Raw genomic sequence first — 14,464 nt, forward strand, 5'->3', positions numbered from 1 at the left:
TAACTTTCATGATATGAAGACATTTTATTAGAAAAGATCTTCAATGTATAACTAAAACATGACAAATTAACAACAAAGTAAACAAACACTAATAAACGGCGACTGAAAGTATCTTAAATCGGTTGGCTGAGGCAGCAGCAGGGAAGCTCGGACCTCCCTCTAACCACCTCCTCCTCCGGGGAGCCATCGAGCTGTTCCCGGGTCTACCCCGGCCCTTCTGATGGACATGCCTGGCTGAAACACGTTATCCAGCAGGCGACAGCCTTTAGACGTGGAGGAGTGGCAGCTCTACCAGTCGGTTAGTGGACAAAGAAATCAAGTGTCCGGAAACATCAAAGATCTTACTGATTCTAAACGTCAAACCCCTTCCTCAGAAACCCCTAAAACTGTTTGTTTCCCGCTCTCCAAGGAGCTCCAGGCCCCGCTCGTAGACTCGAGAGGCTTTTCCTGTAGCTCAGTCAGGCAAACGAGAGCTCTCAGACCTCTGGCTTCAGGTGAGGGGGTGTCACAGCTCCACAGCACGCGTTTCTCTCCCGCGCTCTCATTGGCCGAAGCAAGGGCCTGCCTCTCTTTTAATGACGGGCCACCACTAATTTAACGTAGTTTATTGACGTTCAAGGTCACTCCGACCTTCAGTCAAGGGTCTGACGGGTGTCGGCCGACTCAGAGTTACTCTGAATATAACTTTTTTGCATCAATCTTTCAAATGTTTGATATTTGTGTCACCTCAAGCTAATAATAAATGCTAATATCAGGTTAAAATGACTTGGTTGTAGTACAAATGCCTTCAATGACATGTCTCATCACATATGCAAGCAGAGACTGTTGAGCAGTGGGGCCACACAGACCCATGTTATTTGTAAAATCATTCTAATTAAGTGGCATTTTAAAATCGGACGACCCTGGACTCTGCAGAGTCTGTCAGATAAACAGCAGCAGTAACTGTCACAAGTTCCTCAAAGGCCATTATTTGACTCATATTGTTTTTACTGAGGAGCTATCAAATGATGTCTGTTCAAGACATTCTTTATAAACACGCCTCACCCCACTAATATTAATGATTTGTATGCACATAGAAGACTCTTGATACCAAATACATATGTGTAAAACATTTATTAAGTGTACAAAAAGTAGCTTGACAGAAAATCATAGATAAAACAGACAATACATGCCATAACCCCTACATGAATAATAGCATTTCTCCGGTTTTTCGGACTTCTGTTGTCATCAATGTTGGTTACTTTTCAGTTATTAGTAAAGCAACTGGTGCTTTCTCCCAATAGAAATCAAAACATTTTATATTAACTGTTCGTATGAAGTGAAGCCTTTTGACTTTTTAGTGGAACACTACAGGAATAGTGTTTAGGTAATTTTTTTGTTTATTTTTTACATGGACCCTGAAATATAAGTCGAGTTTCCCAGTTTCATTAAGTCACAAAAACCCTACCAGAGCCAATCTAAGAATTGTACACACATAAAAAAAAGTTAAACTGATTACATAGAACTAGTAAATCACACAACACAAACACACGAGAGAGCCGCTTCCACAATAACACACAGCAGGTATGAGAAAAACTCATACAGTGTGCTCAAGTCAGAAACAGAGTACAGACGGAGACAGTGTACTCGAAATATCACGTCAGACCTGCAAAAGTCTGAGGAAACAGGAATCTTACTTCCATCATTTATCCCACACACTTCAAAAAGTTTGTCAGTTTTAGGTTTCGGATTGAGAAAGCTTTAACTTTAATTTCATCATCTAACCTAATCCAATTGACACTGCACTGTCCAAAGAAGAACAAACCCAAGCAAAGAAAAACTGGCCGCTGCATGGTAAATGTTCCTAAACCCTAAAGCCTCAGCTCCACTCTGCAGATCCAGGTGTTTATTAACAGCCTGGCATGTTGGTTAGATGAGTCCAATATCCTGTCTGTACACATACGTCCTGTTTCTGGGATGAGTGTTTTGGCTCAGAGACGCAACATTTAGCAAGTCTGAGAAGCACCAGTTAGTTCTCCAACTTTGTCGAATGAAAACTGAAAACGGCAACAAGAGGCAGAACAGCAGACTGTAAGAAAACGCCACCCACCCTACAATGTCAGCACTTGTAATAAGTGTTCTATTATTGTTCTGAAGTTTAGTTTCATTGGTTCTCTGGAGGCATCAGTCAGTTTTTGTTACAAGTGCAGATTTCTTCCTCTGCAGACTACACACGGGCAGCATAGACACGCATCTGCTAACAGAAGCGTTGCCAGTCGAAATGAACCACTAGTGTTTTTTGGTCAAAAAAAAAGTGCTGGCCTCACTAAGAAAATCTCTACAAAAAACTATTAGCAACAAATAAAGCCAGTCTAGGCAACAAGTTGCAGTGTAATTCAAAAAATAAGAGCTAAATAAGAACATTCAAATACTGTAATGGAGCGGTGTGAGGGCCCTGGACTTCCTCTGGGTCTGCTGTCAGGGTTTACACAGCTGCTTTGGAGCACTCGCAGCTCTTTTAGGTGTGGATAGGACTGAGTTCAACAAAGCACATTTCCCCAAGAAAGCAGGGTTCACATGCATCACATAATTCTGACCATGCTAGTCTTGTTGAGGGTCGTAAGAACACAGACGGGAGAGCTACGTGATTTTAGGTTTGGCAGTTGTCTTGTGTTTTTTCCTGGCTTTATGGATTTCGGTCTGCAGCTCAACTGGGAGCCACATTTAACAAAAAAAAAGGAGGCTGCTTTTAGTTTTCAGAAATCTAAGAACGTTTTATCTTCACCTTTGAAGAAATAAGGAAGAGAAAAGTACGGAGCATAGTCACAAAGAGTTCTAGGTTGTGACCAGAAGGTCAAGTATCAACCTAGTGTACCTCAAAGGTCAGAGGTGGTTAGATTGAGCCCAAAGTAGAAGAACTGGATCCGGTCAATTTGCAAACCACCTTTTGAATAGGGAAATCCAAGGTAACTGAACAAGAATGTATCGTTTCATTTGCATTTGGATGCAAGTGAAAGGAAGACTTCAAAAAATACTAAGAAAACATGCAGCAGACAAACATGAGTATCCACGCAATAAATGTTAAAGTTAGAAACACATTCAGAAAGGCCCTGATCTCACAAGGGGTTTGATAACAGATGCATTTTACCCAGTACACACCCAGTATACAGCGGGTGTACATAGCATATAGGCTATATATAGTATATATACCATATATAGTGTCTATATACCATGTTCTGTTGTGCTTAGGAGTTGGGATCCATCATATCTAATCCATCGTTGCTGGCGTCTGACTAATTTTTATTGACTCATTAAAGTAGGTGCAGAAATATGGAAAGCTATAAAAACCAAGTCCATTATACAAAAATGATCTTGAATAGTAAAAACATCAAATAATGAGGCAATGGACAGGATCATATCTGAATGGCTCTAGAAGAAAAAAGTAGTATATAAAGGGTAAAAGCCATCTACTCATGAGGAAGGCTTCACATGATGGCACACTCTCTGGACGACACTTTGCCCTGTAGGAGAAACAAAAAGGTTTGTTATTGGGAGACTTCCATGTGTAGCAGTACAGATGTACAAGTTCCAAAGACTGACTCCATCCAACAGCCTACAACAGGTGCTGACTGAGACAGACCATGTGTTCTACACTGTTTAACCTCAGTAAATAAACATGTTATGAAAACTATGAGCTCATTTTGAATGTGATCGCAGCCACACGTCAGAAATACGTTGGCGCAGCAACCCACAAGTGTGTGGGACTTGAGGAGAGCAGCTGTTGGACTTGTGGAAGAGGAATGTGTCCCATTCTTCTCTGTTAGAGGATTCCAGCTGCTCAGCAGTTCTGACCCTGCTTTGTCCTGTTTTTTTGGTGCAAACTGCCACTTCCATAGGCACTGATTTTGATTAATATGACCTCAGCAGTTTCCCCACTTTGCCTCAGTCTATCTTAAACTGGCTTTGGTCCAGAGAAGACAGCGGTGTCTATGGATCACACTCCCATGTGGCTGCCTCTTTGCATGACAGAGCCCCAACCTGCATCTGTGGAGGGAACGCCGAGCTGTGTTCACACACTGATCCTGAACCCATGCACTGATTTCCACCACACAATCATGCCCGTTTTAAGGGACTGGTGATGCAGATATCCAACAATGATGATATTATGAACTACAGATGATGAATTACTCAAAGTCTTCACATGTTTACATTCAGAGACATTCTGAAAAACAATTTGTAGACGCAGTTTTCTGCAGAACGGTGAACCTCTGCCTCTCTAAGATGCTCTTTTAGACCCCGTCATGTGACTCACATGTTGCCAATTAACCTAAGTGGCTGCTAAATGTTCCTCCAGCTCTTTCTTTTTAGTATCACTTACTTCATCAACCTTTTATTGACTTTGTCCAACTGCTCTGCTACCTGCTGCTGCCATCGAGTCAAAATGAGCTCAGTTTTCTTAACATCTAATCTAACTGCAGTGACAGCCCTGCTCCTTTACACCGAGCCAAACAAAAAGTTTTACCAAAAAGGTAAAGAAAAAGAAAAATTGTTGGCCAAGTGTACCGTTTGTGCCACTGTCTCCTCCTCGCCATCAACATCATCTACATCCACCTGAGTGTTGGTTACAGTCCTCCTGGCCACCTCCTGTGAGACAAACACCACATGACTCAAAAAATAAAAACCATGTACGAATTTCAAGCAAAGGAAACTGGTTTAGTTGGCTATGCACGGACGTCTTTACCTCGCCATCAGCATTGACCAAAGAGGTAACTATGTCATTTCCTGTGCCCCAGGAAGCCTGGCTTTTCCACAGCAAGTCAGTTGGAGGACTGTGAGCCATACCAGCATCGGCAGACCACACCTAGGTGCAGGTAAACAACAAAAAAAGCTGTTTACAACATACAGTATAACATACAGCTTCACATATTACATTCTTACAATATTACACAGCATGATCATCACAGTACAGTCTGTTAATCTTGAGAAATATCAGTCTGTCCAGGTAGGAAGTCTGAGCCGCTGGGAATCCATTTCACCTGCACAGGTGCAAATCAATGACAACAGGTGCACTGGAGAGACAACAAGTCAATGCCCCAGAGCAGGGCTGCCCAATCCCGGTCCTCGAGAGCTACCGTCCTGCAGCTTTTAGATGCATCCTTGTTCCCACACACCCGAATCAAATGAATGGCTTGTTATCAGGCCTTTGCCAAACATGATGGCATGCTGAAGAGGTAATCAAACCATTTGATTCAGCTGTGTTGGAGTAGGGATGCATCTAAAAGCTGCAGGATAGTAGCTCTCGAGGACTGGGATTGGGCAGCCCTGCCCCAGAGGGTTTAGCAGTTGGAGGCCGCAGACCTCCCTCCTTATCCCTCACGACTGATTTTTCTCTTGGTGTCCTTGTCAAATACTAGTAGCATGAGACCACCAGTGGGTGGCAGCACATTCAGCACAGAGGGAGAGGGAGGATGGCTGCTACAGGCCAAATGATCTTTGCTGGTGGGCTCTTTATCAGTGTTCCTGTCTCACCTCCACTACATGTGTGTCTATACGTGTCTGATCGTTTAGGGTCATGCAACCATACGCAATCTACTCACAGTGACAGACTGCCCAGCTTTCAGGACGTATTTTGGTGAGAACTTGTAGATGATTTCTTCCCCATTGTCAACCTGTCTCTTCAATCTCCAGTTGCCCAGAGGCTGGTCCTGCAAGACATGAGGAGCCTTAATACAGAAGTGCGCTTTGTTCAGAAAAGGAGACACAATATAAAATTTCACCTAACACACCTGCTCAGTATCGTTGATGAGTGTGACTGCGTTTCCATCCATGTCAGTCGGTGATATGGTGACGGCTCCAGTAGCCGTAGCCTCTTCTGACACCAGCAACTGCTCCTCTCCTCTTCCAATCTCGGGCATCTCCCTAACCTCTGCTTCCGCTCTCTTCCTCTTAGAGGAGCGGGAGGATGAAGATCCTGTTAATCTGGACACTGTGACTCGGGAAGACGGGCTGGGGGACAGCTTCAGTCTAAAAAACAGGAGGAGAAAACGATGCTGTTGGAATCAATGCTGTTGCAACGATCCCAACAGCCCAATCTGATCCAAGTATCACTTTCCACACATCCTACCCACGGTGCCTACAGTAAGTACTGGCTCTGATGGCATCCTCATGATAAAGTACTTGATAAAACATGTGCACCTGTGTTCCTCTCCCTCCAGCAGTTTCCTGTATGCATTGATCTCCATATCCAGAGCCAGCTTCACATCCAGCAGCTCCTGGTATTCACTGAGCTGAGCATTCATCCGGTCTCTCAGTTCAGCCATTTCTTGTTCTTTTGCTTCGATGGCACGGCGGTGCTTGTCTCGCTCAGACGACAGAATTTCTTCCAACTCTCTTATACGATCTTCTGAGGCAGCCACCTACAAAAGCAAACATGCAGACACCACTCAATTAAAACCAAATAGCAAACCACCAGAAATCCTGAGCTGTTTAAGGGATTTAAAGTGTGGAAGCTGTAGGAGAGGTCTCCATTTGGGTGTACTGGTGTCCATAAGGCCACACCTGTTTCTGCAGGGCGCTGAGCTGGTACCCAAGGCTCTCTATTCTGGTACGAGACTCCTGCAGCTCCTCCCTGGCTGAGCTCATTGCCTTGTCATTAATCTCAGAGGACACTTTGGCATTATCCAACTGCAGCCAGAACGAGACAGATAGCATATTTGAACACAAGGAGCATAAAACAAAAAGAAAGAAAAGGGGAAAAGACAAACATGTGTCTTTCACCTTGGCCTGAAACGTTTGCTCCAGTTCTTCCTTATAAATAGAGACTTGCGCATCATGTTGCCTCCGCAGGTCCTGGTTGGGATCACACAAGTCTGATTAACATTCATTCTCAACAGAAAGCCTGCTGAGCAGTGCTGACACAGATGTGTAGGTGAAATTTAGCATCAACACAAACACAGTACAGACATAATAATATATACATAATATACTTGCCAAAATGGTTACAGAGAAAATTAACAAGTCCTAGCACGCAATGTGAAATTGTGCAGCATTTTACAGTCAGAGCCAACCAGCATGCTCCTGTGCATGTGCGCATGGTGCCACAGGCAAAAAAGAGCTAAAGACTGACTGATACTAAAAATGCCTTTATTATTTGTATGATAACATTTGTTTTTCAATGACACAACTGTACCTGTAAATATACTGGATTGTAGCAGCCACAGACACGGCAACATCAGAAATGAAATCATACCTGTAAAGCTTGTGCCAGTTTGAACTCATAGTCCTGTCTGACTCCAGAGTCCACCTCCACTATTCTCTGCTCATGTCGACGGCGAGACTCGCGCACCTCCTGAGCACAAGGAGTGAGTGAAGTGTAACAGAGAAACGTCACCCAAAGAAAACCCAAAAACTTTGCTACGTTAAAATAGAGAGGGAAAGAAATCTGATTATGCAAACTTTATGGCAGTCTTGTGCACAGGCACAGTATTTACGACACAACCCTTACCTCATCAAACATAGTCTTCCTGAACTCCAGCTCTTCACTCAGTGACTGACAGCGATTCTCCAAGTCCACACGCATCAGTGTCTCTGCCTCCAGCTGGCGTTTACCAACAGCATGGCTGTCCTCTGCCTACACATCATAAGACCGGGACATTTATTAGCACATGGACAACATTAGGCTGATTGGCTGGCTCTTCATGACCAAGCAGAGAACATTTGTTATGTTAGTCTGGCATACAAAAAGTAAATGAAACATTTACTTTTGGGGACATAATACCCAAATAAAAAGGTAAACAAAATTGTAATATCAATCACGATTAAAGTATTGTGGTGATCATATATTATCATTTCTAATTATTCAACCATTTCTAGATATTTCTTTTTCTGGCTTCATTTTTTTACTAAACATCTCGCATCTTTCCCACCTTGGCCAGCAGGCTCTTGACATCAGCTAGCTCAGAGCTCAGAGCAGCATTTTGGCTTAGAGCTGTTGAAAGAGCTGCTTCATTCTTATTCAGCTGGGCTTCCAAACCACTGGCCCTGGACATTGCTGCAGCAAGATCACCATCCTTTTTCTTTATACTGGAACAAATAAACAAGGAGGCAGAACACAATTAATATCTTTAAGTGGTCACTTAATGGCCCTTACAAGCAAACATCCAAAATCTTTAGCCACGTTAACATGATTTCAAATTTAAAAAAAGTATTTGATAAGGCGTTACCTGCGTGTAGCTTCTTCCAGGTCAGCCTGAGCCTTGCCCAGATCTATCTGGAGCCTGGCTCTCTCTCTAGCAGTTTCATCCAAAACTCGCCGAGCATCAGCCAACTCTGCCTCATACAGAGCCTTTAGGCCTGTTACCTAAAGAGAGGGATGCAAAACACATTACCTGGTGAAGAAAACAAACACTACTGACTGTTCCAGAATGTAAAGTCTTCCGAGTGGTTGCATATTACAACAGAAGGACATGTTTCTAAAGTTCACCTTAAAAAACAAAAAACAAAAAACCCCAACCCATTTCTTTTTTCTCTCCTTTCTTTTCTTTTAATCAGACAGAGGATTATTACAGGAACATACACTAAACTAAATATACACCGTGGCTCCATTATTATGTCTTAAAATTAAATTTGTTCCCGTTTGAATTTTATCTGAATAAATAATGAATTGAAAAAGATAAATAAATAAAACTCTTTCAGTCAAGCACTGGGGGCAGTGTTAAATTCAACAGAGCAGCTGTTTCCAGCTGACCTACTAATTTCATTCAGTATCAATTATTCTGAATGAATAGATCCAACTACCACAACTACACACACTGTGTGACGTTTTCAGTAACCATATATAATGTTAAGATGTAACAAAAGTAATTACTGTCTGAAAATAGCCTTAAAGCTTTCCTTTCACTGCTGCCACCACAGTGGACTTTCCGAGTCTAAATAAGATTCAACTAACAACAAAGAGGAAGTACATTAGCATTTGAGCAAAAAATACCTCTTAAGTACTTCATGGGCATCTATAAAACCTATAGAAACCAACCATCGCACATTGCTTCACCAGTGGCAAAAAAGGCGAAGAAAAAGAAGACAGAACAAAGCAAGGAAGACTGGTACAACCATTCACACAATGGAGAGAGGTTTGGGATTTAAGACTTTCCAAAAATGTCAGCAAGCACGTCACACTTCTACTGGATCCAGAATTATTATTATTATTATTTTTTTTAAACTTGCCTGGTTATGATCTAATTTACCTTTTTTTTTTTTTTTTTAAATTACCTTAGTGTCACTGGAATTTAAAATAACATTTTTAGAATTTATATTACATTATTAAGTAGCAACCCTGTCAGTGTTAGCCACATTGGTAACTACTCCCTAATACCTGCAGTACAACAAAAATGACTCCTGTTTTTTTTTTAAAAAAAACAAACAAACAAACAACAACAGCAACAAAACAGCAGAAAACAGTCACAAACGCAGGCTTGTTAATTCAGTTAGCACTAGGCATGCCAACCAATAAAATCATAAGGCTAGTGTGCAGAAAAAGGTAGCATTGAGTGATCCACTGAGTGATTGCTAACATAAAAGAACACGTTTAGGGGCTCTCCTTTACTCGTTATAAAATTAGGAACTTTGGAACATAGTATATGAAAGTGTAAAAAGGGTGGACAAGGCCAATTTTTCACGAATGTGGTTATTGCGTGCGTTCATCGCTGTGTTGATTGGGGTTGCTACGTTACAAGAAAAACAGGAAATTGATGCTGCTATGGGCAACAACGTGTCTTTGCAACACCACCTGCTATAACTCCAGTAGAAACACTACAAAACCAAAATTTATCTGTTGTAGGTCAAGTGTCGAAATAGTAGTTCCTTTAAGAAGCAGTTCCATTACAGGGTTGCTACCTGTGAGCATACAGTGACTCACAGCACGAAGAAATAAAGGATCTGGCACGATTACAAGATCTACCATTACTCAAATATGTTGGGTTTTTGGGGTTTTTTGATGAAGCAGAAATCATACATCATGCAAAGGTCACATATAAAATAGAAACCACGCACAAGTTAAAATTTTAACTTTAGGGTAACAACTATTCAAGATTACAACAAACACCTTTGTCCCATGATAGGTTCTATCGATGCTTATCTGATGAAGCGCAAAATTGTCTTGATACAATCATCCAGGTAAGGAAATCAATCATTATGGTAAAAAAAAAATTCCCCAAAAATGGATTCTGTAGGGTTTTTTTGTTTTTTTTGTTTAGTTTTGGTTTTGTTTTTTTGTTTTGTTTTGTCTTTTTTTGGGGGGGGGGGGGGGGCAAAGTCAAATGAACGGACAAATTCACAAATGCAAAAAATACATTAAAAAAAAAATAAAAATAAAATTTAAAAAAAATCACTGAGCAGAGATTGGCGCGCAGACCCACCCGCTCAGTGCTTCCGGTCCGGTCACATTTGAATACAGATGCAGTATGGATCATTACGGCAAACAATGCAAAGCCAACGGCACCAGTGAAGCTGAGTTTACCGTATGTGAGCGCAGTTAGTTACACATTTTACGCCGCATAATTAACGTGACTTATAATGAGCGATTTTCCCTATCGTTCAAGACTAGATATGTGCGCGCACGAGCCTTTTTTCAGTTACACATTTTTACGACAGGGATCACGTGCTGATATTACGTTTACTGAAATATTTTCATTTACTAACCTCTCTCGTAGTCACCTCTTCTTTTTCCGACACTTTGACCATTAGCCGGTCATTCTCCAATTCCAGCGCCCGCACGCGATCGATGTACACAGCCAGCCTGTCGTTCAGATGCTGCAACTCCTGTTTCTCCTGTAAACGAGAAATCCGAGTCGGGGAGAGAGGAGTGGAGGCCGCTGACCGGCCAGCTTCACGGCTTGGGGTAGCGCTTGCAGTCGCCATAGCGGTTCCTTCAAAATTCTGCCCGAGTTTTCCTGAGCACTCAGCGAGCAAAAGAAAATAAATGACTGTATCTACTGGCTTTGTTAGATCGGGATGCAAAACAGCTCCTCTTGATAGTTAGCGCCAGGATATCGCAATCAATGAGCCGGAGGACCACGCAGTGTCTCGAACGCTTGCTTTACACAGTGATGTGATTCCAAGATGGCCGCGGTCAGGACCGCGCCAAAAGCAGAGGACACTTCCTGTCCGCAATGGCTGATGGGAAAGCAGAGGTACGGGAAGGGCGTAACGTAACGCATTACCTCCTGTCTAAACAAAAGCACCTTTTGAGGTTTTTTTTCGAAAATGTCCCGTGACTTTAACATTATGAAGGACAGCTTCCCCACCAAAACCCTCGAAAAATTACCAGAAAGAACTGTTCACACTTGATAGTACTGAAGAGGATTAGGGCCACTGGGGGAAAAAAAAGCGGGAACGTATTTTTTTTCTTCTTTTCCTGAATTCTGAGAAAAAAGTCAGAATTCTGACTTTTTTCTCAGAATTCTGACTTTTTTTCTCAGAATTCTGACTTTAATCTCAGAATTCTGACTTTTTTCTCAGAATTCTGAGATTAAAGTCAGAATTCTGACTTTTTTCTCAGATTTTTTTTCCAGTGGCCCTAATCCTCTTCCGTATGATAGCAATAGGATAGGGTTACACAGGGGCATATAAAGACTGTGACGTCAGGCCATAAAACCAAACTTCACCTTTCCTGTATGCTTAGAAATAGAAGCAGTTATTCTGGTAAATGACAGTATATTTATATTCCTGTGAGTGCCAAACATAGTGTGTGTTTCATTGTTCTACTGTGCTTCATTGATCTGGTAACAGTGACAATAAAGATCTATCTTATCTTATCTTATCTTATCTTTTTATACAGTATGTCAGCATTCAAAAACAACCGCTAGAAATATAAAACATTCTATTACATAATTATCCCACTTGTAAGCAGTGTTGCTCAAGTTACTTGAAAATAGCAATTATTTGCTAATTACTGATTACTCCTCCAAAAAAGTAATCCTGTTACTTTATTGAATACTTATTTCCAAAAGTAATTAGCTACTTATTACTTAGTTACTTTTTAAAAACATGAAACCCAACATAATTCTACTGTTTGAGCATAATCCATCATATAAAATTGAAGTCTCTTTTAAAAACTTGTTTTATTAATTTTAATCTTTTAACGCATTGCAGTTAAATGATATGCAATAGTGTTTGACTTGAAGAAATTTCCTGTATATTCCAGCATATAAAATAAAATGGGGTTTTTTGTGTTTACACTCACTATTTCAAATATATGAAAGTAAAACACTGCAAAAAATAAATAAAATTAAAGATTCAGCGGCACTAACTCCTGTTGTTCTTAAATCTATTTTCACCTGTTTAGCAGGAGTGGCGCCGGTGGAGGTTTTCCTGGTGCCGCAGCTTTCATGTCAATGGGGGGATCCGGGGGTTTGCTCAGATTTGAAGTTTAATTTTTCACTGTAGAAAGAGGTTTTCTTCCCACACAGAGTGTACAGCAGACGCTAAGGTTTTTGTCACTTTTTTTCAGAGTCAAACTCAAAGTAATGTCAGTACTTCCAAGCTTTAAACGCTGCATGGTCGTACTCTCTCCAGCAACACACATCTGTTGCTGCCACAGATGTCGCACGCTCATACGTCATTGTCATGAGACATTCTCACAAACAAAATCACAGTTTAGTAATACAGCGTACTTACGAGAAAGTAACAGTAATATAATTACTTTTTTGCAATAGTAATCCCTTACTTTACGTGTTACTTGAAAAAAGTAATCGGATTACAGTAATGCTTGTAAGTGCCAAAATTATAACTAATTGACACATTAAATATAAACTTGTGCTTTTATGGAAAATACTGAACATGAAATTAACACAAATCCATTAACATGAATTTACCTCTATTGAAAAAAACTAAACAAGACTTTTAACAAAAATCTCAAATTATGTTTGTTTGTTATTGTCCATTTATGGAAATATAAGCAGCCTCCTAGAAAATCCTAAAAATATTTTTTAACTCTGTAGAGTTTATTATGTAGATGTGGTGGCAGCGCAAAGACAGCCTGCACTTCTGATTTATAAACAAAATTTGGGAGCTGTTTTAATTTTGTTCTCAGTGGAAGAGTTGGATGGAGGAGGTTGCTCTTTGGTGAGATTAATGGCAGAGGCGTGAATCCTATCCCACAAACCATAGACCAAGCTGACTATGGTTTGTGGGTAAATGTTAGAAATGAGAAAAAGACAAACACCCATGTCGAAAAGTAGAGGGCTCATAGTTGAAGGTTACACAAAACATATGGAATACATTAATAATAAAGATTATGATCTCTACACTGAAAATAATTAATCAGCATTCACACTAATTTTAACAATATAATGAAACAACAAGTAAGTCTGGTACCAACTAGTGAAAATAGCGACGATTAGTCAGGTAGTCGACCAGTCGTGCACATCCTTAAGCCCAACACTCATAAGTAGATTATGAAACTAAAGACTCATAGAAATGGAGTAATTTATTATTTATGAGTACACAGTTGTTAAACCTACTTAATATTTACTAATAAATGATCAGTTTAACTAATTAGCCCCCACATATTTAGGGATTTTTAGATTTACACCAGATTTTATTTTCAGACACGGCAAACAATGATTATGTCAACATCTTTAATCAATGACATTATCAAAACCACAAACGAGGTACAAAATGATTCCCTTCACTCTAAAACATCAAGGTGTATGGAGCTCTTCAAATGTAGGTTGGCTCAATACCTTGAACAGTGTACTACTCTCTGCAGAACTGGATGATGAAACATTTTAACTCCACACTTGTCTTATTATTATATATTATAATAAGACATGATTATTTATCATAAATAATTATAGATGAGACAGTTTAAAGCAAGGCAAATGCTGGCTGGGGAGATGGCAGCCCCCCAAAAAGGTAATTCAAATATGCTAAATTCGTGACTGATGATATTGGACTGCAATAATTACTCTGTTAATGTAACAATTTGATCTTTTTCACCAATTTTGTCATTTTCAAAAACATGAAGTTTACTTTCAGAGAAGAGAAAAGAAAACAGAAATGCTTTTTTTAGAACCATTTTTATTTGTTTTGTGAATGTTTTCAACCAGATTAACTGATTAGCAGGGTAGTTGAAAATATATAATAATCCCCAAAATCCTTTTTTTTTTTACAGTGTATTGCCTTCGTCAGCAGCCTCTCTACAACTGTGTGGCTGAGCTTCAGCCTGCGCTGGGATGTTGAGTTCATTCATTAGCTTGTGAAAACTTTGTGTGTGCATAGCTTGCCACATCAACAACGTATGTGTGTTTTCCTCGAGATGTTGGAAACAGAGTTTGTTATGGGAGCCCAGCCACTGTACAAATGCGGGAATTGCAGTTGTCACAATTCACACAACGGACACGAGCACTGTGTGGGATTCATGGAGAATCAGCATGGACCCACAGTGCGAGGATTGTCACCTATTGTTGTTCACTTTATATCACTGTAA

At 40.5% G+C, this 14,464-nt stretch overlaps 1 protein-coding gene across 1 annotated transcript; it reads right to left on the reverse strand.

The window, feature by feature from the left end:
* Nucleotides 1–1,098: 1,098 nt before the first annotated feature.
* On the reverse strand, nucleotides 1,099–11,112 carry lmnb2 (lamin B2). Its single transcript, XM_005948423.3, has 13 exons — nucleotides 10,675–11,112; nucleotides 8,202–8,338; nucleotides 7,905–8,061; nucleotides 7,484–7,609; nucleotides 7,229–7,327; nucleotides 6,757–6,828; nucleotides 6,538–6,663; nucleotides 6,175–6,395; nucleotides 5,766–6,003; nucleotides 5,577–5,684; nucleotides 4,721–4,840; nucleotides 4,543–4,623; nucleotides 1,099–3,500 (listed from the first exon to the last, which is right to left on the reverse strand). Exons 1-13 carry the CDS (start codon nucleotides 10,891–10,893, stop codon nucleotides 3,465–3,467), a joined length of 1,740 nt encoding a protein of 579 aa, XP_005948485.1. The 5' UTR covers nucleotides 10,894–11,112; the 3' UTR covers nucleotides 1,099–3,464.
* Between the last annotated feature and the right edge of the window lie 3,352 nt (nucleotides 11,113–14,464).

The sequence above is a fragment of the Haplochromis burtoni genome, unplaced genomic scaffold, assembly GCF_018398535.1.
Source record: "Haplochromis burtoni strain Fernald_Lab_line unplaced genomic scaffold, NCSU_Asbu1 Contig_598, whole genome shotgun sequence".
NCBI lineage: Eukaryota > Metazoa > Chordata > Actinopteri > Cichliformes > Cichlidae > Haplochromis > Haplochromis burtoni.